This window comes from Cherax quadricarinatus, chromosome 35, assembly GCF_038502225.1.
Source record: "Cherax quadricarinatus isolate ZL_2023a chromosome 35, ASM3850222v1, whole genome shotgun sequence".
Classification (NCBI taxonomy): domain Eukaryota; kingdom Metazoa; phylum Arthropoda; class Malacostraca; order Decapoda; family Parastacidae; genus Cherax; species Cherax quadricarinatus.
In genome coordinates this window covers 15,660,722-15,686,166 of record NC_091326.1, presented here as the reverse complement: position 1 = coordinate 15,686,166, position 25,445 = coordinate 15,660,722, and the positions used below count along the sequence as shown (strand labels likewise).

The following is a 25,445-nucleotide window of genomic DNA, read 5'->3' as shown; positions in this document are numbered from 1 at the left end:
GTGTGTGCACACACACATACATCAACACGGATTCATGGAAGACAAATCCTGTGTCACAAACCTTCTGGAGTTTTATGACAAAGTAACAGATGTAAGACACGAGAGAGAGGGGTGGGTTGATTGCATTTTCCTGGACTGTAGGAAGGTCTTCGACACAGTTCCTCACAAGAGATTAGTGCAGAAGCTGGAGGATCAGGCGCGTATAACAGGAAGTGCACTGCAAAGGATCAGAGAATACCTGACAGGGAGGCAACAACGAGTCATGGTACGGGATGAGGTATCACAGTGGGCACCTGTGACGAGCGGGGTCCCACAGGGGTCGGTCCTAGGACCAGTGCTATTTTTGGTATATGTGAATGACATGATGGAAAGGATAGACTCTGAAGTGTCCCTGTTCGCAGATGATGTGAAGTTAATGAGGAGAATTAAATCAGATGAGGATCAGGCAGGACTACAAAGATACCTGGACAGGCTGGACATGTGGTCCAGCAACTGGCTTCTCGAATTCAACCCTGCCAAGTGCAAAGTCATGAAGATTTGGGAAGAGTAAAGAAGACCGCAGACAGAGTATAGGCTAGGTGGACAAAGGCTGCAAACCTCACTCAAGGAGGAAGATATAGGGGTGACCATAACACCGAACACGTCTCCGAAGACACGCATCAACCAGATAACTGCTGCAGCATATGGGCGCCTGACAAACCAGAGAATAGCGTTCCCATACCTTAGCAAGGAATCGTTCAAGACACTGTACACTGTGTACGTCAGGCCCATACTGGAGTATGCAGCACCAGTTTGGAACCCCACACCTGGTCAAGCACGTCAAGGAATTAGAGAAAGTACAAATGTTTGCCACAAGGCTAATTCCGGAGTTCAGGGGAATGTCCTACGAAGAAAGGTTGATGTCGTGGGGGTTCGAAAGGAGATATGATGGTTGAAGATAAACACACTTGTGGATGGTAACACTATATATTGTCAGACTGTGGTAAGGGAACCCAACCTGCTGTGTGTTGCCTGATAGACCTACGCGTGGACTGAGAGCGAGGCAGCGCGTCCCACTCACTCATGCCGCATCCCGTGACGTCATACAGTCACTAGGCCTAGTAAGGGATCGTATATATAAAACATATGGATGGTACTATGATACTCAGATAAGTTATACAATACATGTAAGGGGATCAGCAACTATGCTGACATTGAGGGAAATCGGCCTGACGACCCTGGAGGACAGGAGGGTTAGGGGAGACATGATAACGACATACAAAATACTGCATGAAATAGATAAGGTGGACAGAGAGAGGATGTTCCAGAGAGAGAACACAGAAACAAGGGGTCGCAATTGGAAGCTGAAGACTCATACGAGTCACAGAGATGTTAGGAAGTATTTCTTCAGTCACAGAGTTGTCAGGAAGTGGAATAGCCTAGCAAGTGATGTAGTGGAGGCAGGAACCATACATAGCTTTAAGACGAGGTACGACAAAGCTCAGGGAGCAGAGAGAGAGAGGACCTAGTAGCGATCAGTGAAGAGGCGGGGCCAGGAGCTGAATCTCGACCTCTGCAACCACAATTAGATGAGTACAATTAGGTGAAAACACACACACATACACACACACACATACACACATACACACATACACACATACACACATACACATACAGTAACAAGGGGACACAGTTGGAAGCTGAAGACACAGATGAATCACAGGGATGTTAGGAAGTATTTCTTCAGCCACAGAGTAGTCAGTAAGTGGAATAGTTTGGGAAGCGATGTAGTGGAGGCAGGATCCATACATAGCTTTAAGCAGAGGTATGATAAAGCTCACGGCTCAGGGAGAGTGACCTAGTAGCGATCAGTGAAGAGGCGGGGCCAGGAGCTCGGACTCGACCCCCGCAACCTCAACTAGGTGAGTACAACTAGGTGAGTACACACACACACATACACACATACACACATACACGCATTCTTACATACGCACAACCATATAAACAGAAACGCATGCATACTCACACGCATGCATAAGCATACGCATACATACAAATACGCATATACGCGCACACATGCATTCGCACACGCATACACCACGTGCATGTGTTCAATATAGAGGGTCTGATCCTCTCTTAGGCGCATGTACTCGTAATAGAGGATTGGATCCTCTCTTAGGATCATGTGCTTCTAAGAGAGGATCAGATCCTTCTCTCACGCCTCATAACCGCCTCCGTCAAATTAATTTTCTGAAGCTATCACGCGTGGGATTGGATCCTAAATAGACGCCCGTCTCCCTCCCTTCTCTGAAAGGGCATGTGAGTGTGCTTTCTTTAAAAAAAAAGAGTTGGTGTGCTTTCTCCCACCCATAAAAGCTGTATAATCCTACGGGTTTAGCGCTTCCCCCTTGATTATAATAATAATAATTCCCACCATTAAAAAAGAAATGGGTGTGCTTTCTTAAAAATGGGTGTGCTTTCTTAAAAATGGGTGTGCTTTCTTAAAAATGGGTGTGCTTTCTTAAAAATGGGTGTGCTTTCTTAAAGTGGGTGTGCTTTCTTAAAAATGGGTGTCTTTCTTAAAGTGGGTGTGCTTTCTTAAAAATGGGTGTGCTTTCTTAAAAATGGGTGTGCTTTCTTTGAAAAGAGTAGGTGTGCTTTCTCCCACCCTTAAAAAACAGTGAATGTGCGTTCTTAAAACAAGAAGGGGTGTGCTTACTTTAAAAGAAGTGGGTGTGTTTTCTTCCTCCACAAAAAAGGTACGAATGTGAATTCTCTCACCCATGATACTGTGTGTTTGCTTCTCCCTTGATACTGTGTGTTTGCTTCTCCCTTGATACTGTGTGTTTGCTTCTCCCTTGATACTGTGTGTTTGCTTCTCCCTTGATACTTTGTGTTTGCTTCTCCCTTGATACTGTGTGTTTGCTTCTCCCTTGATACTGTGTGTTTGCTTCTCCCTTGATACTGTGTGTTTGCTTCTCCCTTGATACTTTGTGTTTGCTTCTCCCTTGATACTGTGTGTTTGCTTCTCCCTTGATACTGTGTGTTTGCTTCTCCCTTGATACTTTGTGTTTGTTTCTCCCTTGATACTGTGTGTTTGCTTCTCCCTTGATACTTTGTTTGCTTCTCCCTTGATACTTTGTGTTTGCTTCTCCCTTGATACTGTGTGTTTGCTTCTCCCTTGATACTGTGTGTTTGCTTCTCCCTTGATACTGTGTGTTTGCTTCTCCCTTGATACTGTGTGTTTGCTTCTCCCTTGATACTTTGTGTTTGCTTCTCCCTTGATACTGTGTGTTTGCTTCTCCCTTGATACTTTGTGTTTGCTTCTCCCTTGATACTGTGTGTTTGCTTCTCCCTTGATACTTTGTGTTTGCTTCTCCCTTGATACTGTGTGTTTGCTTCTCCCTTGATACTGTGTGTTTGCTTCTCCCTTGATACTGTGTGTTTGCTTCTCCCTTGATACTGTGTGTTTGCTTCTCCCTTGATACTGTGTGTTTGCTTCTCCCTTGATACTTTGTGTTTGCTTCTCCCTTGATACTGTGTGTTTGCTTCTCCCTTGATACTGTGTGTTTGCTTCTCCCTTGATACTTGTGTGTTTGCTTCTCCCTTGATACTGTGTGTTTGCTTCTCCCTTGATACTGTGTGTTTGCTTCTCCCTTGATACTGTGTGTTTGCTTCTCCCTTGATACTTTGTGTTTGCTTCTCCCTTGATACTGTGTGTTTGCTTCTCCCTTGATACTGTGTGTTTGCTTCTCCCTTGATACTTTGTGTTTGCTTCTCCCTTGATACTGTGTGTTTGCTTCTCCCTTGATACTTTGTGTTTGCTTCTCCCTTGATACTGTGTGTTTGCTTCTCCCTTGATACTGTGTGTTTGCTTCTCCCTTGATACTGTGTGTTTGCTTCTCCCTTGATACTGTGTGTTTGCTTCTCCCTTGATACTTTGTGTTTGCTTCTCCCTTGATACTGTGTGTTTGCTTCTCCCTTGATACTTTGTGTTTGCTTCTCCCTTGATACTGTGTGTTTGCTTCTCCCTTGATACTGTGTGTTTGCTTCTCCCTTGATACTGTGTGTTTGCTTCTCCCTTGATACTGTGTGTTTGCTTCTCCCTTGATACTGTGTGTTTGCTTCTCCCTTGATACTGTGTGTTTGCTTCTCCCTTGATACTTTGTGTTTGCTTCTCCCTTGATACTGTGTGTTTGCTTCTCCCTTGATACTGTGTGTTTGCTTCTCCCTTGATACTGTGTGTTTGCTTCTCCCTTGATACTGTGTGTTTGCTTCTCCCTTGATACTTGATACTGTGTGTTTGCTTCTCCCTTGATACTGTGTGTTTGCTTCTCCCTTGATACTGTGTGTTTGCTTCTCCCTTGATACTGTGTGTTTGCTTCTCCCTTGATACTGTGTGTTTGCTTCTCCCTTGATACTGTGTGTTTGCTTCTCCCTTGATACTGTGTGTTTGCTTCTCCCTTGATACTGTGTGTTTGCTTCTCCCTTGATACTGTGTGTTTACTTCTCCCTTGATACTTTGTGTTTGCTTCTCCCTTGATACTGTGTGTTTGCTTCTCCCTTGATACTTTGTGTTTGCTTCTCCCTTGATACTGTGTGTTTGCTTCTCCCTTGTTACTGTGTGTTTGCTTCTCCCTTGATACTGTGTGTTTGTTTCTCCCTTGATACTGTGTGTTTGCTTCTCCCTTGATACTGTGTGTTTGCTTCTCCCTTGATACTGTGTGTTTGCTTCTCCCTTGATACTTTGTGTTTGCTTCTCCCTTGATACTGTGTGTTTGCTTCTCCCTTGATACTTTGTGTTTGCTTCTCCCTTGATACTGTGTGTTTGCTTCTCCCTTGATACTGTGTGTTTGCTTCTCCCTTGATACTGTGTGTTTGCTTCTCCCTTGATACTGTGTGTTTGCTTCTCCCTTGATACTGTGTGTTTGCTTCTCCCTTGATACTGTGTGTTTGCTTCTCCCTTGATACTGTGTGTTTGCTTCTCCCTTGATACTGTGTGTTTGCTTCTCCCTTGATACTGTGTGTTTGCTTCTCCCTTGATACTGTGTGTTTGCTTCTCCCTTGATACTGTGTGTTTGCTTCTCCCTTGATACTGTGTGTTTGCTTCTCCCTTGATACTGTGTGTTTGCTTCTCCCTTGATACTGTGTGTTTGCTTCTCCCTTGATACTGTGTGTTTGCTTCTCCCTTGATACTGTGTGTTTGCTTCTCCCTTGATACTGTGTGTTTGCTTCTCCCTTGATACTGTGTGTTTGCTTCTCCCTTGATACTGTGTGTTTGCTTCTCCCTTAAAACCTTGTGGCTTAGCGCTTCTTTTTGATTATAATAATATAATAATTCTCCCTTAAAAGGGAAAGTGATATGATCTTTCTCCCTGCCCTAAAAAGAGAGCGTGTTTTCTCCCTGCCCTAAAAAGAGAGTGTGCTTTCTCTCTGCCCTAAAAAGAGAGTGTGCTTTCTCCCTGCCCTAAAAAGAGAGTATGCTTTCCCTCTGCCCTACAAAGAGAGCGTCCTTTCTCTCTGCCCTAAAAAGAGAGCATCCTTTCTCTCTGCCCTAAAAAGAGAGTGTGCTTACTCCCTGCCCTAAAAAGAGAGTGTGCTTTCTCCCTGCCCTAAAAAGAGAACATGCTTTCTCCCTGCTCTAAAAAGAGAGCGTGCTTTCTAATCTGCCCTAAAAAGATAGCGTTCTTTCTCCCTGCCCTAAAAAGAGAGTGAGTGCTTTCCACATGCCTTCTCTATTTATTCCTGCCACACTTTTCTCCTCTCCTTTCTATTATGTCATATCTCTAATCTTTTTCTCTTCTATCTTGCCTTCTATCTTTTTTCTCTTCTCTTGTGTCATCTACCTCCTTTTTTATCTTTCATCTTGTCTTCTCTTCTTTTTCTCTTTTATCTTGTCTTATCTTCTTTTTTGCTTTTATTTTGTCTTACCTATCTTTTTTCTCTTACACCTTCTTCACTCTTCTGTTTTCTCTCCTGTACTGTCTTCTCTTCCGTCTTTTTCCTCTTCTGTCCTGTCTTCTCTTCAGTGTTTTTGTTCTCTTCTCTCTTGCCCTCTATATTTTTTCTTCTATAATGTTCACTCTTCTAAGATTTTTTTTTCTCTTCTTTCTTGTCTCCTCTTCTGTTATCTTTTGTTGTATCGATACTTCCTTGTCAGTCTTATCTTCTACCATCTCGCTTGTTGTTATCTACGATCACAGAACTGTGTATCTTATCTCTCTCTCTCTCTCTCTCTCTCTCTCTCTCTCTCTCTCTCTCTCTCTCTCTCTCTCTCTCTCTCTCTCTCTCTCTCTCTCTCTCTCTCTCTCTCTCTCTCTCTCTCTCTCTTTTTTTTTACACAGTGTTTGACAAGGTTAAGGATCCCTAGCTTTATTGACAAGCTATTTACAGGTTAAGGATTCCTAACTTTATTGGCAAGCTAAGAGCTGTTACCTACATCAGCTCATTTGAAAGCATTTTTATTGTTATGAGACATACAAGTAGGGAACAGGATGAAGTTGGAGCCATCTGTGGGCCAGCATTTTCATTTGATCAACTGACTTTATCTCGTTGACATCATTATGCTGTACGAATGTGTTCCATACTCGAGTCATCCTGGGTATGTATGATCTCAGATGGAGTGATGTTCTGGAGAAGGGTACAGCCAGAGTGAAGTTGCTGCTTTCTGCCCGTCTTGTGGCATAAAAGCTTGTTTCACGCTGTCCTCGAAGTGGATCCAAGTGTGATACTTTGACAATATTGGCCTTGTACATAACAGTAAGGCCATCCACATCACTCCTATGTTGAAGGCTCTGCTGAAATGACAGATCTATCCAGGATGGGTCCAGGCAAGAGAAGAGACGTCTTGCTCTGTTCTCTACTCTGTCAAGCAGTCGCAGATGAGGGGGGGGGGCAGGCAAACCAAGAAAGTGGAGCATACTCAAGGTGTGAGCGTACTTGTGCCTCGTACAGGATCTTGCAAAGCCCTACTGTCAAGCAGATGCGAGATACGGCGAAGTGCTGTAAGCTTTCTGGCTGCCTTGTTTGCAAGATTTACAACATGGTTCTTCATGGTTAGTTTGGAGTCAAATTTCACCCCAAGGATATCAACTTCTTCTCCAGGTGCCAACACCCTCCCATTCATCCTTACTACTGCACCAGCGTTACCATCATGGTGCCTAGAGACGATCATCATTTGCGTTTTCTCAGGTACAAATTAAGCCTGAATGCCTTCCACATCCCCCCCCCAGGCGCTGTATAATCCTCCGGGTTTAGCGCTTCCCCCTTGATTATAATAATAATAATAATCAGGTGCAAATGTTACTTGCCATCTATTTCCCCAAGCTGATATAGCTCTCAGCTGGTGATTGATGTAGCTTAGAGCAGCTGGCATTTCTTCTCTTGGATAAGTGAATGTCAGTGTACAGTCGTCTGCATATGCATGTGATTCTGGGATGAGATGAAGAAGGTCGTTGAAGTAGACATTCCATAACAATGGACCCAGCACGCTTCCTTGTGGAACACTTACCCCAGTAGGATGTCTTGCTGATTCCGTTCCATTGAGAACTACACTTAGAGATCTACCATGAAGGTAGTCACTGAGGAGACAGTGTAGAGCCTGCAATTCTCAGTGCTTGAAGTTTTGCTAAGAGGCCCTGGTGCCACACCCGGTCGAAAGCGCCAGCAATGTCCAGTGCTACCACACAGCTGACTTTGCAGCAGAGTAACCTTTCCTGAAGCCATATTGACGATCACAAAGTAGTGAGTGGTAGTCAAAAAACTCTGTCATTTGTCTTGAGATTATTGTCTCAAGGATCTTACCAGTGATTGACAGGAGTGACACTGGTCTGTAGTTGCTGATTTCTGCTCTGCTCTTCTTTTTGTGAACAGGGACTACATTTGCCTCTTTCCATAGAGAGGGACATTTACACTGTACTAAGCAGTGCTGAAAGATGTGAGTTAGAGGTGCTGCTAGCTGGTCTGCACATCTTCTCAATCTTGGGCTCAACTTGTCTGGGCCCACAGCCTTTTCATGGTCAAGCGATTTAAGAAGGAAATGCACCTCCTCCTGCCTTATTGTCACCACTGACAGTTTTGACACAGTTCTTGCAGCTAACCAAGGAGGGTCCCTTGCTGGATCAGGAACTTGCATTTTGGTAGCAAAGTATTCAGCAAAGAGGTCCGCCTTCTCTTGACTACTAGTAGAGGTGGTCCCATCCTGTCGATTTAGAGATGGAATGAGTTCATCGGGCAGATAACCTTGTCTGTCCTTGACCAGGGACCACCAGGTTTTGGAGCCTACCCTACCTGATGCTAGCTTTCTTTTAGTGTCCACCTCCCATTTAGCAATGGCCCACTTTTGAACGTCACCCATATGCCTACAGGCTTGCGTGTGCAAGTTCCTGTTATAGGCGGTAGGATGTCTTTTATACCTTCGCCATGCTTTGTACTTAGCAGTAGCAGCCTCTCTACAACGAAAGCCAAACCTAGGCTGACCTGTAGGCTTCGTCACATATTGCCGGTGAGGAATGTGTTCTTGTTGTAGATTAAGGATGTGTCCAGTGAAGGCTTTCACTTGGTTGTCAACATCCTCTTGGAGAAGAGCATTCCAATTGGTGGTGGCGAGCTCAGAGCGAAGGGCTGGCCAATTACCTCTTTCCCATAGCCAGGTTGTGCGTGTGGACTCCTCACCTCGTTCTGTTGGGATCTTAAATGTCGTAAAAACAGCCTTGTGGTCAGACGATCCAACGTAGCCGAGGGGTTGACAAGTGACTATGCCTTCTGCCAGATCACTCACTACTGGGTCAAGGGAGGAGCCAGAGATATGAGTAGGGAAATCAACAAAGTTTCTCATGTCAAACACTGCAAGAAGGTCATGAAAGTCCCTCTGTATAAGGTGCTGGTTGAGGTCACCAACAATTATAATATGTTGACAGTTGTGTTGTAGCAGAAGGGAGTCAATATTTTCCATTAGGAAGTTGATGGGGTCTGCATGTTGCCACTGAGGTCTGTACATTGCACATGCTAGTACAGAGGTACTAGTGTTTATGCAGAGCTTGAAGAACATCATTTCAAGATGTGTAGGGGTGGCAACGTCAATGTGCTGGGCATGAACACTTTTAGAGAAGCACACAGCAACACCTCCTCCTTGCCCTTGCCTGTCTCTTCTCATCCATGAGGTGTAGCCAGTAATTCTTGCAAAATTTTTTGGAGTCCTGTCATCCACATATGTTTCAACAACAGCTATCATGTCGGGACGTCGAGTGTTCACAAAACTATGTGTGAGCTCTCCAACATTAGTAATGAAACCTCTAATGTTGGCCGACAGGATGCTGATAGACTGGCTTGTCATGATGAAGTGGTCAGCTTGAGGTGGTGGATGTGTAAGGAATGTAAGGTCCCTGCCCTTGAGAGAGGTAGGGTACAGAGGCAGCTGCAGGGATGTAGGTCTGTGGTCTTGTATAAGACACAATACCACCTGCTCTCTCTCTCTCTCTCTCTCTCTCTCTCTCTCTCTCTCTCTCTCTCTCTCTCTCTCTCTCTCTCTCTCTCTCTCTCTCTCTCTCTCTCTCTCTCTTTCTCTATTTTTTTTCACACAGGGTTTGACAAGGTTAGGTTAAGGATCCCTAGCTTTATTGACAAGCTATTTACAGGTTAAGGATTCCTAACTTTATTGGCAAGTTAAGAGCTGTTACCTACATCACCTCATTTGAAAGCATTTTTATTGTTATGAGACATACAAGTAGGGAACAGGATGAAGTTGGAGCCATCTGTGGGCCAGCATTTTCATTTGATCAACTGACGTTATCTCGTTGACATCATTATGCTGTACGAATGTGTTCCATACTCGAGTCATCCTGGGTATATATGATCTCAGATACAGTGATGTTCTGGAGAAGGGTACAGCCAGAGTGAAATTGCTGCTTTCTGCCCGTCTTGTGGCATAAAAGCTTGTTTCACGCTGTCCTCGAAGTGGATCCAAGTGTGGTACTTTGACAATATTGGCCTTGTACATAACAGTAAGGCCACCCACATCTCTCTCTCTCTCTCTCTCTCTCTCTCTCAAAGCAAAAAACGAACACAACCCCCACACTAAGAATAGGTGAGAACACACACACACACACACACACACACACACACACACACACACACACACACACACACACGAGTGTGAGAAGGTAGGTGGGACAAGCTTTTAAGGGCAACATTGTAAGACCGTGCTAGGGTCAGGTCCCAGGAGGGTTGTGTCAGGTCACAAGAAGTTGCGGCCAGTAATTACACCGCACAAGACACTCACACACACACACACACACACACTCACACACACACACACACACATGCACACACGCACACAGGCAGTGTTACTACCGGTAGTTATTAGCAGTAAGAATACTTAGGAAGCTAGGAAGTCCTCTCTCAATGTGAACAAGGAAAATGATAATAACCAGCAACAATTAACACGTAAATCCAGAAAGGGCAATAAGTGGAGAGAGTAGCATAATTGGGAAAGATAAATGAGACTAAATTTGTGCCTACACGACGGATCTTTCAACCACAACACCCTCTCCTAACCCTCCCTCCCTCACACACAAGCACACACACACAAGGGTAGACACTCACACACACACACACACACACATAAACACACACACACATACACACACACACACACACACATACATACACACATACGTAAACACACACACACACACACAAACACAACACACACACACACACACACACACACTCACACACACACACACACACACACACACACACACATACACACACACATACACACACACATACACACACACACATACAAACATACACACACACACACACACACACACACACACACACACACACACACACACACACACACACACACACACACACATACACACACACACATACACCACACACACACCACACATGCACACACCACACACACACACACACGCACACACACACACACACGCACACACACACACACACACACACACGCACATACACACACACACACACATACACACACACACACACACACACACACACACACACATACACACACACACACACACATACATAAATACGGGAAATCCTGTGTCACAAACCTACTGGAGTTCTATGACATGGTGACAGCAGTAAGACAAGAGAGAGAGGGGTGGGTGGATTGCATTTTCTTGGACTGCAAGAAGGCGTTTGACACAGTTCCACACAAGAGATTGGTGCAAAAACTGGAGGACCAAGCAGGGATAACAGGGAAGGCACTACAATGGATCAGGGAATACTTGTCAGGAAGACAGCAGCGAGTCATGGTACGTGGCGAGGTGTCAGAGTGGGCACCTGTGACCAGCGGGGTCCGCAGGGGTCAGTCCTAGGACCAGTGCTGTTTCTGGTATTTGTGAACGACATGACGGAAGGAATAGACTCTGAGGTGTCCCTGTTTGCAGATGACGTGAAGTTGATGAGAAGAATTCACTCGATCGAAGACCAGGCAGAACTACAAAGGGATCTGGACAGGCTGCAGACCTGGTCCAGCAATTGGCTCCTGGAGTTCAATCCCACCAAGTGCAAAGTCATGAAGATTGGGGAAGGGCAAAGAAGGCCGCAGACGGAGTACAGTCTAGGGGGTCAGAGACTACAAACCTCACTCAAGGAAAAAGATCTTGGTGTGAGTATAACACCAGGCACATCTCCTGAAGCGCACATCAACCAAATAACTGCTGCAGCATATGGGCGCCTAGCAAACCTCAGAACAGCATTCCGACATCTTAATAAGGAATCATTCAGGACCCTGTACACCGTGTATGTTAGGCCCATATTGGAGTATGCGGCACCAGTTTGGAACCCACACCTAGCCAAGCACGTGAAGAAACTAGAGAAAGTGCAAAGGTTTGCAACAAGACTAGTCCCAGAGCTAAGAGGTATGTCCTACGAGGAGAGGTTAAGGGAAATCAACCTGACGACACTGGAGGACAGGAGAGATAGGGGGGACATGATAACGACATACAAAATACTGAGAGGAATTGACAAGGTGGACAAAGACAGGATGTTCCAGAGATTGGACACAGTAACAAGGGGACACAGTTGGAAGCTGAAGACACAGATGAATCACAGGGATGTTAGGAAGTATTTCTTCAGCCATAGAGTAGTCAGTAAGTGGAATAGTTTGGGAAGCGATGTAGTGGAGGCAGGATCCATACATAGCTTTAAGCAGAGGTATGATAAAGCTCACGGCTCAGGGAGAGTGACCTAGTAGCGATCAGTGAAGAGGCGGGGCCAGGAGCTCGGACTCGACCCCCGCAACCTCAACTAGGTGAGTACAACTAGGTGAGTACACACACATACACACACACACACACACACACACACACACACACACACACACACACACACACACACACACACACACACACACACACTCACACACACACACATACACACACACACACACACACACACACACACACACACACACACACACACACACACACACACACACACACACACACACCACACATACACACCACACACACACACCACACACACACACCACACACACACACCACACACACACACACCACACACACACCACACACACACACACCACACACACACACGCGCACACACACACACACACACACACACACACACACACACACACACACACACACACACACACACACACACACACGCACATACACACACACACACACACACACACACACACACACACACACACACACACACACACCCTCCACCACTTGACACAAACACTTGACACAAACACGTACCACCCCTTCCCTAACCACCTCACCTTAGCCACCTACCCCTCCCTCAAACCACCTAACCCCTCCCCAAACCGTCTAACCCCCGCCCAACAACCTCCCCCCTCCAATAACCATCCTCCCCCTCCCCCATAACCATCCATCCCCTCTCTCCCCCAAACCATCTAACTCCCTCCCCCAACTATCTCTACCCCTCCAATAACCATCCTCCCCTTCCCCACAACCATCCATCCCCTCTCCTAACCATCTATTCCCCTCCCCCTAACCAGGATGAGGACAAGGGGCTCCAATGACGAATCTGAGAGGGAGGAATGGGAGGTAGAGCTCAAAAAAAGGGAGGAAGACTGGGGAAGGAGACTAGATGAGCTGGAAAGGAAGATGGAAGAGAGGTTAGCAGCAGAATGCAGAAGGTGGAAGCAACAGGCCACAGCAGCAGAAATCAAGATAGAGAGATTAGAAGAGGAGCTGAGACATCTGAAACAGCACAGAGACAAAGATATTACAGAAATAGCATCGGCAATGGCTACATCGAACACAGACAACAGGTCCAAAGGAAGCATGGAAACTAAACTGTATGCAGAGGTCCTGTCAAACCCACATGGGGCCAAAACAAAGACAGGGAGCACTCTAGGACAGAAAGAGAGGTTGGAAGACATTGAAGGAACTAGGACATGTGCAAGGACCTTACCAGATACCTGTGGGGGCCAGGAGCAGGTGAGCAGGAAGGATAAACCAAGAAGCATAGGGGTCATAACTAGGGAAGGGACTGAAGGAACACTCCACGGGAAGGAACTAAAACACATCAGAGGATGCAATGGGAGTCACAGTGGGAGGTGGAAAGGGAGAGATCCGTGTTTGTCTATGGGCTAGACGAAGCTAAAGGGGAAACTTATGATGAAAGAAAGCAGGAGGAGAAAAAAGCGATTGAAGACATCATGAAGGTGATAGGCGAGGTGGACATGACCCAGGTGGCAAATTTTCGGAGAATTGGGTGGTTCACAAAGAAAAGGAATCGGCCCCTCAAAATAATTTTCAAGGCAGAATCAACCCGAACCATGATCCTGCAGGAGAAAGCACGGCTGAGAGGCAAGCAGGAGTTCCGGAGTGTGTACCTCGACCGAGACAGAACACAGGACGAAAGGAAGACAATGAAAGAGAGAGTTCAAAAACGAAAGGAGAAATGGGAGGAAATGAAAAAGGAGAGCAGAATAACCCAGGATCAAATGGAAGGACAAGCGCACCCCACAGAAACACCTGCAGAAGGACTCCAGCCACGACACCCCCAAGGCAAATGAACAATCCAAACCAACCATCACACACCGATCCCTCTGTTTCCACCCCCCGCACCACAGTTACAGTATTAGAACAGAAGTTGAAGGTTTGGTACACAAATGCAGATGGATTAACGAATAAACATGAGGAATGGCAAGAAAGAATCAATGAGAAGTCCCCAGACATCATAGCAGTTACAGAAACAAAACTCATGGAGACAATAACAGATGCAATCTTCCCACCAGGATACCAGATCATGAGGAAAGATAGAAGGGGCAGGGGGGGAGGTGGGGTTGCTCTGCTCGTAAAAAAACAGATGGAAATTCGAGAAAATGGAAGGAATAGATGAGACGGGAGAAAGAGACTACATAGCAGGTACACTTCAGTCTGGGGAACACAAAGTGGTCATTGCAGTGATGTATAATCCACCACAGAACTGCAGGAGGCCAAGAGAGGAATATGAAGAGAGCAACAGAGCAATGGTGGACACACTTGCTGAGGTGGCAAGAAGAGCTCACTCCAGCAGAGCAAAGTTGCTGGTTATGGGGGATTTCAACCACAGGGAGATTGACTGGGAAAACCTGGAGCCACATGGGGGTCCCGAAACATGGAGAGCCAGGATGTTGGACGTGGTGCTGGAAAACCTCATGCACCAACATGTTAAGGACACTACCAGAGTGAGAGGGGAGGATGAACCAGCAAGATTGGACCTTGTGTTCACCCTGGGCAGCTCAGACATTGAGGACATCAAGTATGAGAGTCCCCTAGGACCTAGCGACCACGTGGTTCTGTGCTTTGAATACATAGTAGAGCTGCAAGTGGAGAGAATAACAGGAGTAGAATGGGAAAAGCCTGACTATAAAAGAGGGGACTACATAGGGTTGAAGAACTTCCTGCGGGAGGTCCAGTGGGACAGAGAACTGGCAGGAAAGCCAGTAAATGAAATGATGGAATATGTAGCAACAAAATGCAAGGAGGCAGTGGAAAGGTTCATTCCCAAGGGCAACAGTAACAACGGGAAGACCAGAACGACGGTGTAAGGAGGCAAAAACAAAGTGCAATAGAGAATGGAAAAAGTACAGAAGGCAGAGAACACACGAAAATAGGGAGATCAGTCGCAGAGCCAGGAATGAGTACGCACAGGTAAGGAGGGAGGCCCAGCGACAGTATGAAAATGACATAGCATCGAGAATCAAGACTGACCCGAAACTGTTGTATAGCCACATCAGGAGGAAGACAACAGTCAAAGACCAGGTGATCAGATTAAGGACAGAAGGTGGAGAACTCACAAGAAATGATCAGGAGGTATGTGAGGAGCTGAACAGGAGATTTAAGGAAGTTTTTACAGTAGAGACAGGAAGGGCTGTGGGAAGACAGCACAGAAGGGAACATCAAGAGGGAATATACCAACAAGTGTTGGATGACATACGAACAACTGAGGAGGAGGTGAAGAAGCTCTTAAGTGACCTTGACACCTCAAAGGCGATGGGACCGGACAACATCTCCCCATGGGTCCTTAGAGAAGGAGCAGAGATGCTGTGTGTGCCTCTAACCACAATCTTCAACACATCCCTTGAAACTGGGCAACTACCTGAGAAATGGAAGACAGCTAATGTAGTCCCCATATTTAAGAAAGGAAACAGAAACGAGGCACTAAACTACAGACCTGTGTCTCTGACATGTATTGTGTGCAAAGTCATGGAGAAGATTATCAGGAGGAGAGTGGTCGAACACCTGGAAAGGAACAAGATTATAAATGAAAACCAGCATGGGTTCATGGAAGGCAAATCTTGTATCACAAACCTCCTGGAGTTTTATGACAAGGTAACAGAAGTAAGACACGAGAGAGAGGGTTGGGTAGATTGCGTTTTCCTAGACTGCAGGAAGGCCTTTGACACAGTTCCCCACAAGAGATTAGTGCAGAAGCTGGAGGATCAGGCACATGTAAAAGGAAGGGCACTGCAATGGATAAGGGAATACCTGACAGGGAGGCAGCAACGAGTCATGGTACATGAAGAGGTATCACAGTGGGCGCCTGTTACGAGCGGGGTCCCACAGGGGTCAGTTCTAGGACCAGTGCTATTTTTGATATATGTGAACGACATGATGGAAGGAATAGACTCTGAAGTGTCCCTGTTCGCAGATGACGTGAAGTTGATGAGAATAATTAAATCGGACGAGGATGAGGCAGGACTGCAAAGAGACCTGGACAGGCTGGACATGTGGTCCAGAAACTGGCTTCTCGAATTCAATCCAGCCAAATGCAAAGTCATGAAGATTGGGGAGGGGCAAAGAAGACCGCAGACAGAGTATAGGCTAGGTGGACAAAGACTACAGACCTCACTCAGGGAGAAAGACCTTGGGGTGACCATAACACCAAGCACATCACCGGAGGCACACATCATCCAAATAACCGCTGCAGCATACGGGCGCCTGGCAAACCTGAGAATAGCGTTCCGATACCTTAATAAGGAATCGTTCAAGACACTGTACACTGTGTATGTTAGGCCCATACTGGAGTATGCAGCACCAGTCTGGAACCCACACCTGGTCAAGCACGTCAAGAAGTTAGAGAAAGTACAAAGGTTTGCAACAAGGCTAGTCCCAGAGCTCAAGGGAATGTCGTACGAGGAAAGGTTAAGGGAAATCGGACTGACGACACTGGAGGACAGAAGGGTCAGGGGAGACATGATAACGACATACAAGATACTGCGGGGAATAGACAAGGTGGACAGAGATAGGATGTTCCAGAGAGGGGACACAGGGACAAGGGGTCACAACTGGAAGCTGAAGACTCAGACGAGTCACAGGGACGTTAGGAAGTATTTCTTCAGTCATAGAGTTGTCAGCAAGTGGAATAGCCTAGCAAGTGAAGTAGTGGAGGCAGGAACCATACATAGTTTTAAGAAGAGGTATGACAAAGCTCAGGAAGCAGAGAGAGAGAGGATCCAGTAGCGATCAGTGAAGAGGCGGGGCCAGGAGCTGAGTCTCGACCCCTGCAACCACAATTAGGTGAGTACAATTAGGTGAGTACACACACACACACACACGTACAGATTATTGTTCTTATATCCAATTGGAGAACTAAACCCGTAATAAAATCGTGATTGACCGGAGAAAGGAGACTGGGAGATGAACTCCAGTTTCCCGGAAAAAGAGCCGTTCAACATCCCTGGAAGGTGTGTTTATCTCCAGGAAGACGGAAGCTGCTCACGGGAGATGAACTTCCAAATCTTCAAGACGAAACTGAGAGATCTTTGGTCGGACTTCCGTAGCGGAAAGTCTTAGAGGAAGTCCCGTTTCCTGACGTGTGTGTGTGTGTGTGTGTGTGTGTGTGTGTGTGTGTGTGTGTGTGTGTGTGTATGTGTGTGAAATATATTTATATTATATTATATGTATATTTCGCCTGCTCTTGCGAATTCCTTGCATTGTTAATGTCTCTAGTAAGGCTGATGCATGCAGGAGATGAGATGAAAAGCTGTAAGCCTTCTCCCTGAAAGCTGGCTGCCTTGGATCAAAGTCTAGCGCAAACTGGACTCCAAGGTATTGTCCAGTGTGGGTAGATTGGTAAAGCACTGCAGATCATTGTATCTCTCCATTATTCTCTTCACTGTCAACTTTTCACACAGTTTGTCCAGCCAGCGACAAAACTTGATACCATCATCCAGGTACCATCATCCAGGTTTCATCATCCGAGTACCTTCATCCAAGTACCATCATCCAAATACCATCATCCAATACCATTATCCAGGTACCGTCATCCAGGTACCGTCATCCAGCTACCGTTATCCAGCTACCGTAATCCAGGCACCTTCATCCAGGTACAATCTGAATACCTTCATCCAAGTACCATCATCCAATACCATTATCCAGGTACCGTCATCCAGGTACCGTCATCCAGGTACCGTCATCCAGGTACCGTCACCCAGGCACCGTCATCCAGCTACCGTCATCCAGGTACCGTCATCCAGGTACCGTCATCCAGGTTTCATCATTTGAGTACCTTCATCCAAGTACCATCATCCAAGTACCATCATCCAATCCCATTATCCAGGTACCGTCATCCAGGTACCGTCATCCAGGTACCGAACGCAGCTTACTATAGAACATATTCTAAATGCCTACGGCTTAGGGCTATCCACCCTCGTCATGATTTTTATAATTACCGAGATATCTCTGGGGACCTAAGGAACTTCATAATTACCGAGGTGCCTGTGGGGACCTCGGGGAATTTTTAGAACACTCGTTTGACCTTAACAATCTACCGGGATTTTTAACTATTGTTGGTTATTTTAATTCAGTATAATAACATTTGTATTTTATTACTATTAAAAGCTTTTGTTGACAGCTTTTTATGCATTTATGGGATTTTGTAAATAATCTCTACTGCTAAAATTACTTTGTCCTGCTAGGCTAAAAGTGCTTTTCACAAAACTATTTTCAATCTCCCCCACTTTTTCTCTTCCTACTTTGACCATATACAACGTCATATGTTTCGGTCCAAGTCCGACCGAAACGTCGTGGTAAGCTTCTCTCTCCTCTGTGCGGCTTATTTGTGTAATGTTCAAGTCACGGTGTTGTGCCTTTGTTGTTCTTTTCTCTTCCTTCTTCTCTCTCTCTCTCTCTCTCTCTCTCTCTCTCTCTCTCTCTCTCTCTCTCTCTCTCTCTCTCTCTCTCCCTCCTTCTCTTCCCTTCTTCCCGCAGTTTCCCAGACTGATCAGCTCGTTTCCTTCCCCCCAGGTGCAACGTTACGTCCAGAGACTCCCCGCCGCTGGAGACACGTAAGGTGGAGGTCAGCGGCGGTGGTGTCAGACCACCACAACCCAACACCCACACCAGACCGTCACCCTCATTCTTCTCTACACTCAGGGTCAGTCATCCACTTCTCTTCTTATTCACCTCCTCTTCTGTTTCTCCTCCTCCTCCTCTTTTCTTCTTTTTTTTTCTTCATGTTCTCTTCTTTTTTTTTCCCTTCTCTTCTTTTTCTCCTCCTAGTCTCTTTTTTTTCTCCTCTTCTCTTCTTTTACTCTTCCTTTTTTCTTCTTTCCCTCTTTCTCTTTTCTTCTTTTTCTCTTCCTATTCTCTTCTTTTTCTTTTCCTCTTTCTTCTTTATCTTGTCTTCTCTTCTTTATCTTCTAATGTCTTCTTTTTCTCATCTTCTTTTCTTTTTTCCTCTTCCTCTTTTCTTCTTCTCTTCCTATTCTCTTCTTTTCCTCCTCCTCTTCTCTTCTTATTCATCTCCTCTTCTTCTTGTTCTCATACTTCTCTGCTGTTCTTCTTCGATTCTTTTCTTCAGAATGCTCAGAGTCAGTGGTATTTTTCTTTTTCTCATTTTCTCTTCTTTTTCTCTTGTTATTCTCATTCTCATCTTCTATTCTCTTATTCACTATGCTCAGTGTCAGTGGTGTTCTTCTCTTCTCTTTTTCTTTCTCTTCTGTCGTTTATTATTCTTAGGGCTCTGGTACACCTCTCTTCTTCTTTACTAAATTCGGACACTTCTCTTTTCCTTACACTTTCTCTTCTACACTTCAAGTCAGTGTAAAATTTTTTCAACACATTCGTTCGTTTTCTAACGCGATTACGTGCGTCACTTTCTTAACGTTTTATTAAGAACAATGCAAAATATATGTGTGTTAGCTTTCTATATTCTCTTTTTGGCACTGTTAGCGTCGTGAGGTGGAGAAAGTCAGGGTCGTGAGGTGGAGAAAGTCGGTATAATGGGGTGGAAAATGTCAGGGTAGTTAGGTAAAGGAAGTCAGTATTGTGAGGTGAAGAAAGTCAGAGTAGTTAGGTGGAGAAAATCAGGGCAATGAACTGGAGAAAGTCGGGGTAGTGAGGTGGAGAAAGTCAGGGTAGTGAGGTGGAGAAAGTCAGGGTAGTGAAGTGGAGAAAGTCAGGGTGGTGAGGTTGAGAAAATCAGTATTGTGAGATGGAGAAAGTGAGGATAGTGAAGTAGAGAAAGTCAGGATAGTAAGGTAAAGAGAGTCATGGTAGAGAAAGTTAGATATTACACACTTGTACAATGTAATAGACAGTACCAACAAGCTGCAGGTGAATCAGACACATGACAACACCAGGGTATTGGTATATCAAGACGTTTCGCCAACCAGTGTTTTTATCTGTAATACAGTGAACAGATGATATGCGAAGACAGTAGAAGACAAGGTAATCAGTCCCCAGCTTTGCTGGACTACACAGGGGACTGATCACCTCGGTTTCTATGGTCTTCGTGTATCACCTCGGTATTGAGCTGGAAGACCCGCTGGAAGATACTCAGATGTTCCACTTTCATCTAATTCTTCATCATTGCACACTTCGTTTATAAAGAACAAAAGGGCACAATACCATGACTAACAATACACAAACAGCCCGCACATAGGAGAGAGAAGCCCGACTTGGTTCGACTTAGACCATTCACAAAGTCACACTAACAGAAAAGAGTGAGGGAGCCAGCATATATAGGTGAGGAGAACAGGGAGGGGACGAAGAGAGGAAGAAAAAAAAGTTGAGGTAGTGGTAAGGCTGGTAGTGGAAGTAGTAATAGAGGTAGTAGTGTTAGTAGAAAGTAGGGAGAGTAGTTATAGTGGCACAAGAGATAGAAATGGGAGTGAAGGGTGAAAGGATGCAGTAGTAATGGTAGACGTGGGGCCAGTCTCAAGATGAGAAACGGGAGCAGGGGAGGAGGAGAAACAGAAGGACGGAACACACTTAGGCAAAAGAAAGGAAAACAAAGAATCAGAAAATAAAAAATAAATAGGAAAGGGGAAAAGGTACTGAGAAGAGGAGAAGATAGGATCAAATAAAGTCACGAGAGTTCTGAAGTTTGGAGCATTTGACAGTGTAATGAGAAAGGAAGACATCTACAGAGACGTCACTGATGTTCTGAGTATCTCCTCTTTGATGTGTGTATGCACTGAAGGACACAGTGAAGGTATACTTGGAGAGATATACGTTACAGTATGTATACTCTTAGTGCCTACTCTAACCCTGGGATTAGGGATTAAAGCATTCTTCACTGCCAGTGAAGGTTGTATGCAGTTTTAAGTGACCCCTCGTGTAGTTGATAGACTTCAAACGCAGTTAACCTGCAGCTAATTTAACATTTTCACACATTTCCTGATGAATAAAAGTCATCTCAGTTTGTGTCACATCACCCCAGATACCACATCTTGTGGCGATGACCTATCTACAACACTAGGGTCATTAAGACTGCATGTCACCTGTTCACCACCAGCCAAGAACATTTTAATACCTAAAGCAGAGATTAATATAAACTCTCGGCATATTACATACACTGAGAGAAATACATATGACGGTGTGTATACATGTATATAGTATCCTCATTCACAAAGTTTTTGTTATGAATTTGGCTGAGCAACGAATGTGAGATTGTTTACACATGGTGATCTGTGTAACTTCCAGTGAGTATTGGAACAGAACAATGTTAGTTGTTCATGTTTTTATGACACTTTGGTGTTATTTATTCATACTGAAACCTCCCTCCGATGCCTAGGGAAAAATTATTTAGTTTACCTTCCGACGGCAAGGGAAATAAATGCTTTAGTTCACCCTCCAGTGGCAAGGGAAAACTGATTCAGTTTACCCTCCGATGGAAAGGAAAAAATATAAGTTAGTTCACCTTCAGTGTGAAGATATAATAATTTAGCGGTGGAACATTTTTCCCGCATCATTCCTGGCTTTCCTTCATTCCTATTCTTTCTCCTTTCTACTTCCTATTCCTAACCTTTCCTTTCTCTCCTCCATCCCTCTTATGGCAGCCTAGCTCCATCCCTCTCATGGCAGCCTCGCACCATCCCTCTCATGGCAGCCTCGCACCATCCCTCTCATGGCAGCCTCGCACCATCCCTCTCATGGCAGCCTCGCACCATCCCTCTCATGGCAGCCTCGCATCATCCCTCTCATGGCAGCCTCGCACCATCCCAGGCTTACCAAGAACATCAAACAAGGTGACGCCACATAAACTTTTTGCAATCACCACAGAATTATAAGTTCCCAGGAGTCCCTGTTGCTTTAAAGTTCCCAGGAGTCCCTGTTGCTTTAAAGTTCCCAGGAGTCCCTGTTGCTTTAAAGTTCCCAGAGTATTCGTCGTTTTCAAGTTTCAAGAGTCCCCGTATTTTAAAGTTCTCAGATTATTCGTAGTTTTAAAGTTTCCGGAGTCCCGGAAGTTTTAAAGTCCCTGGAGTCCCCGTAGTTTAAAGACCCGGAGTCCCCGTAATTTTAAAGTCCCTGGAGTCCCCGTAGTTTAAAGACCCGGAGTCCCCGTAATTTTAAAGTCCCTGGAGTCCCCGTAGTTTAAAGACCCGGAGTCCCCGTAATTTTAAAGTCCCTGGAGTCCCCGTAGTTTAAAGACCCGGAGTCCCCGTAGTTTTAAAGTCCCCGGAGTCCCCGTAGTTTTAAAGTCCCCGGAGTCCCCGTAGTTTTAAAGTCCCCGGAGTCCCCCTAGTTTTAAAGTCCCCGGAGTCCCCGTAGTTTTAAAGTCCCCGGAGTCCCCGTAGTTTTAAAGTCCCCGGAGTCCCCGTAGTTTTAAAGTTCCCGTAGTCCCCGTAGTTTTAAAGTCCCCGGAGTCCCCGTAGTTTTAAAGTCTCCGGAGTCCCCGTAGTTTTAAAGTCCCCAGAGTCCCCGTAGTTTTAAAGTCCCCGGAGTCCCCGTAGTTTTAAAGTCCCCGGAGTCCCCGTAGTTTTAAAGTCCCCGGAGTCCCCGTAGTTTTAAAGTCTCCGTAGTCCCCGTAGTTTTAAAGTCCCCCGGAGTCCCCGTAGTTTTAAAGTTCCCGGAGTCCCCGTAGTTTTAAAGTCCCCGGAGTCCCCGTAGTTTTAAAGTCCCCGTAGTCCCCGTAGTTTTAAAGTCCCCGGAGTCCCCGTAGTTTTAAAGTCCCCGGAGTCCCCGTAGTTTTAAAGTCCCCGGAGTCCCCGGAGTTTTAAAGTCCCCGGAGTCCCCGTAGTTTTAAAGTCCCCGGAGTCCCCGTAGTTTTAAAGTCCCCGGAGTCCCCCTAGTTTTAAAGTCCCCGGAGTCCCCCTAGTTTTAAAGTCCCCGGAGTCCCCGTAGTTTTAAAGTCCCCGGAGTCCCCGTAGTTTTAAAGTCCCCGGAGTCCCCGTAGTTTTAAAGTCCCCGTAGTCCCCGTAGTTTTAAAGTCCCCGGAGTCCCCGTAGTTTTAAAGTCCCCGGAGTCCCCGTAGTTTTAAAGTCCCCGGAGTCCCCGTAGTTTTAAAGTCCCCGGAGTCCCCGTAGTTTTAAAGTCCCCGGAGTCCCCGTAGTTTTAAAGTCTCCGTAGTCCCCGTAGTTTTAAAGTCCCCCGGAGTCCCCGTAGTTTTAAAGTCCCCGGAGTCCCCGTAGTTTTAAAGTCCCCGGAGTCCCCGTAGTTTTAAAGTCCCCGTAGTCCCCGTAGTTTTAAAGTCCCCGGAGTTCCCGTAGTATTAAAGTCCCCGGAGTCCCCGTAGTTTTAAAGTCCCCGGAGTCCCCGGAGTTTTAAAGTCCCCGGAGTCCCCGGAGTTTTAAAGTCCCCGGAGTCCCCGGAGTTTTAAAGTCCCCGGAGTCCCCCTAGTTTTAAAGTCCCCGGAGTCCCCCGAGTTTTAAAGTCCCCGGAGTCCCCGTAGTTTTAAAGTCCCCGGAGTCCCCGTAGTTTTAAAGTCCCCGGAGTCCCCGTAGTTTTAAAGTCCCCGTAGTCCCCGTAGTTTTAAAGTCCCCGGAGTCCCCGTAGTTTTAAAGTCCCCGGAATCCCCGTAGTTTTAAAGTCCCCAGAGTCCCCGTAGTTTTAAAGTCCCCGGAGTCCCCGTAGTTTTAAAGTCCCCGGAGTCCCCGTAGTTTTAAAGTCCCCGTAGTTTTAAAGTCCCCGGAGTCCCCGTAGTTTTAAAGTCCCCGGAGTCCCCGTAGTTTTAAAGTCTCCGTAGTCCCCGTAGTTTTAAAGTCCCCGGAGTCCCCGTAGTTTTAAAGTCCCCGGAGTCCCCGTAGTTTTAAAGTCCCCGGAGTCCCCGGAGTTTTAAAGTCCCCGTAGTCCCCGTAGTTTTAAAGTCCCCGGAGTCCCCGTAGTTTTAAAGTCCCCGGAGTCCCCGTAGTTTTAAAGTCCCCGGAGTCCCCGGAGTTTTAAAGTCCGCGGAGTCCCCGTAGTTATAAAGTCCCCGGAGTCCCCATAGTTTTAAAGTCCCCGGAGTCCCCGTAGTTTTAAAGTCCCCGGAGTCCCCGTAGTTTTAAAGTCCCCGGAGTCCCCGTAGTTTTAAAGTCCCCGTAGTCCCCGTAGTCCCCGTAGTTTTAAAGTCCCCGGAGTCCCCGTAGTTTTAAAGTCCCCGGAGTCCCCGGAGTTTTAAAGTCCCCAGAGTCCCCGTAGTTTTAAAGTCCCCGGAGTCCCCGGAGTTTTAAAGTCCCCGGAGTCCCCGGAGTCCCAGTAGTTTTAAAGTCCCCGGAGTCCCCGGAGTTTTAAAGTCCCCGGAGTCCCCGTAGTTTTAAAGTCCCCGGAGTCCCCGGAGTCCCCGGAGTTTTAAAGTCCCCGGAGTCCCAGTAGTTTTAAAGTCCCCGGTGTCCCCGGAGTTTTAAAGTCCCCGGAGTCCCCGTAGTTTTAAAGTCCCCGGAGTCCCCGGAGTTTTAAAGTCCCCGGAGTCCCCGGAGTCCCCGGAATCCCCGGAGTCCCCGGAGTCCCCGGAGTCCCCGGAGTCCCCGGAGTCCCCGGAGTCCCCGGAGTCCCCGGAGTCCCCGGAGTCCCCGGAGTTTTGGCCAAGGCACGAAGTTGGAAATTGAAATAGAGGGAAGATTTAAATATAAGTAAACTAGAGAGAGGACAACTGTGATATAGTGAATGTGTTATCTTGAGTATGTTATCATGTGTTACCATGCCTGTTATCATGCTTGTGTTATCAGGCCTGTGTTATCATGCTTGTGTTATCAGGCCTGTGTTATCATGCTTGTGTTATCAGGCCTGTGTTATCATGCTTGTGTTATCAGGCCTGTGTTATCATGCTTGTGTTATCAGGCCTGTGTTATCATGCTTGTGTTATCAGGCCTGTGTTATCATGCCTATGTGGACAGAAACATGAAACAGTAAAGGGGGGAGGGTCAGCCTAGCAGAAAATATTGAGGTAATGGTAGTCCACGTCAGTAGGACTACCATATATATATATATATATATATATATATATATATTCTATATATATATATATATATATATATATATATATATATATATATATATATATATATATATATATATATATATATATATATATATATATATATATATATATATATATATATATATATATATATGTTGTGCCGAATAGGCACGACTTGTCATCGCTACTCTGACAAGTCCTCCCATCTCTTTAAAACTCCATTGTTTTTTTTATGAGCAGTGCAACTCCTCTTCCCCCTCTGCTCCCCCTGTCTTTCTTCAGGATCTGATATCCAGACAGGA

The 25,445-nt window shown here is 45.9% G+C and overlaps 1 protein-coding gene across 6 annotated transcripts in view; it reads left to right on the top strand.

Annotated features, from left to right (window-relative positions):
* Positions 1-25,445, top strand: part of Mctp (multiple C2 domain and transmembrane region protein) — a 490,516-nt gene that overhangs the window by 31,227 nt on the left and 433,844 nt on the right. For all 6 annotated transcript variants that reach the window (XM_070091410.1, XM_070091407.1, XM_070091409.1 and 3 more), the window contains exon 2: positions 18,768-18,897. In XM_070091410.1, the coding sequence (XP_069947511.1) occupies positions 18,768-18,897 (130 nt within the window). The remainder of the gene's footprint in view (positions 1-18,767; positions 18,898-25,445) is intronic.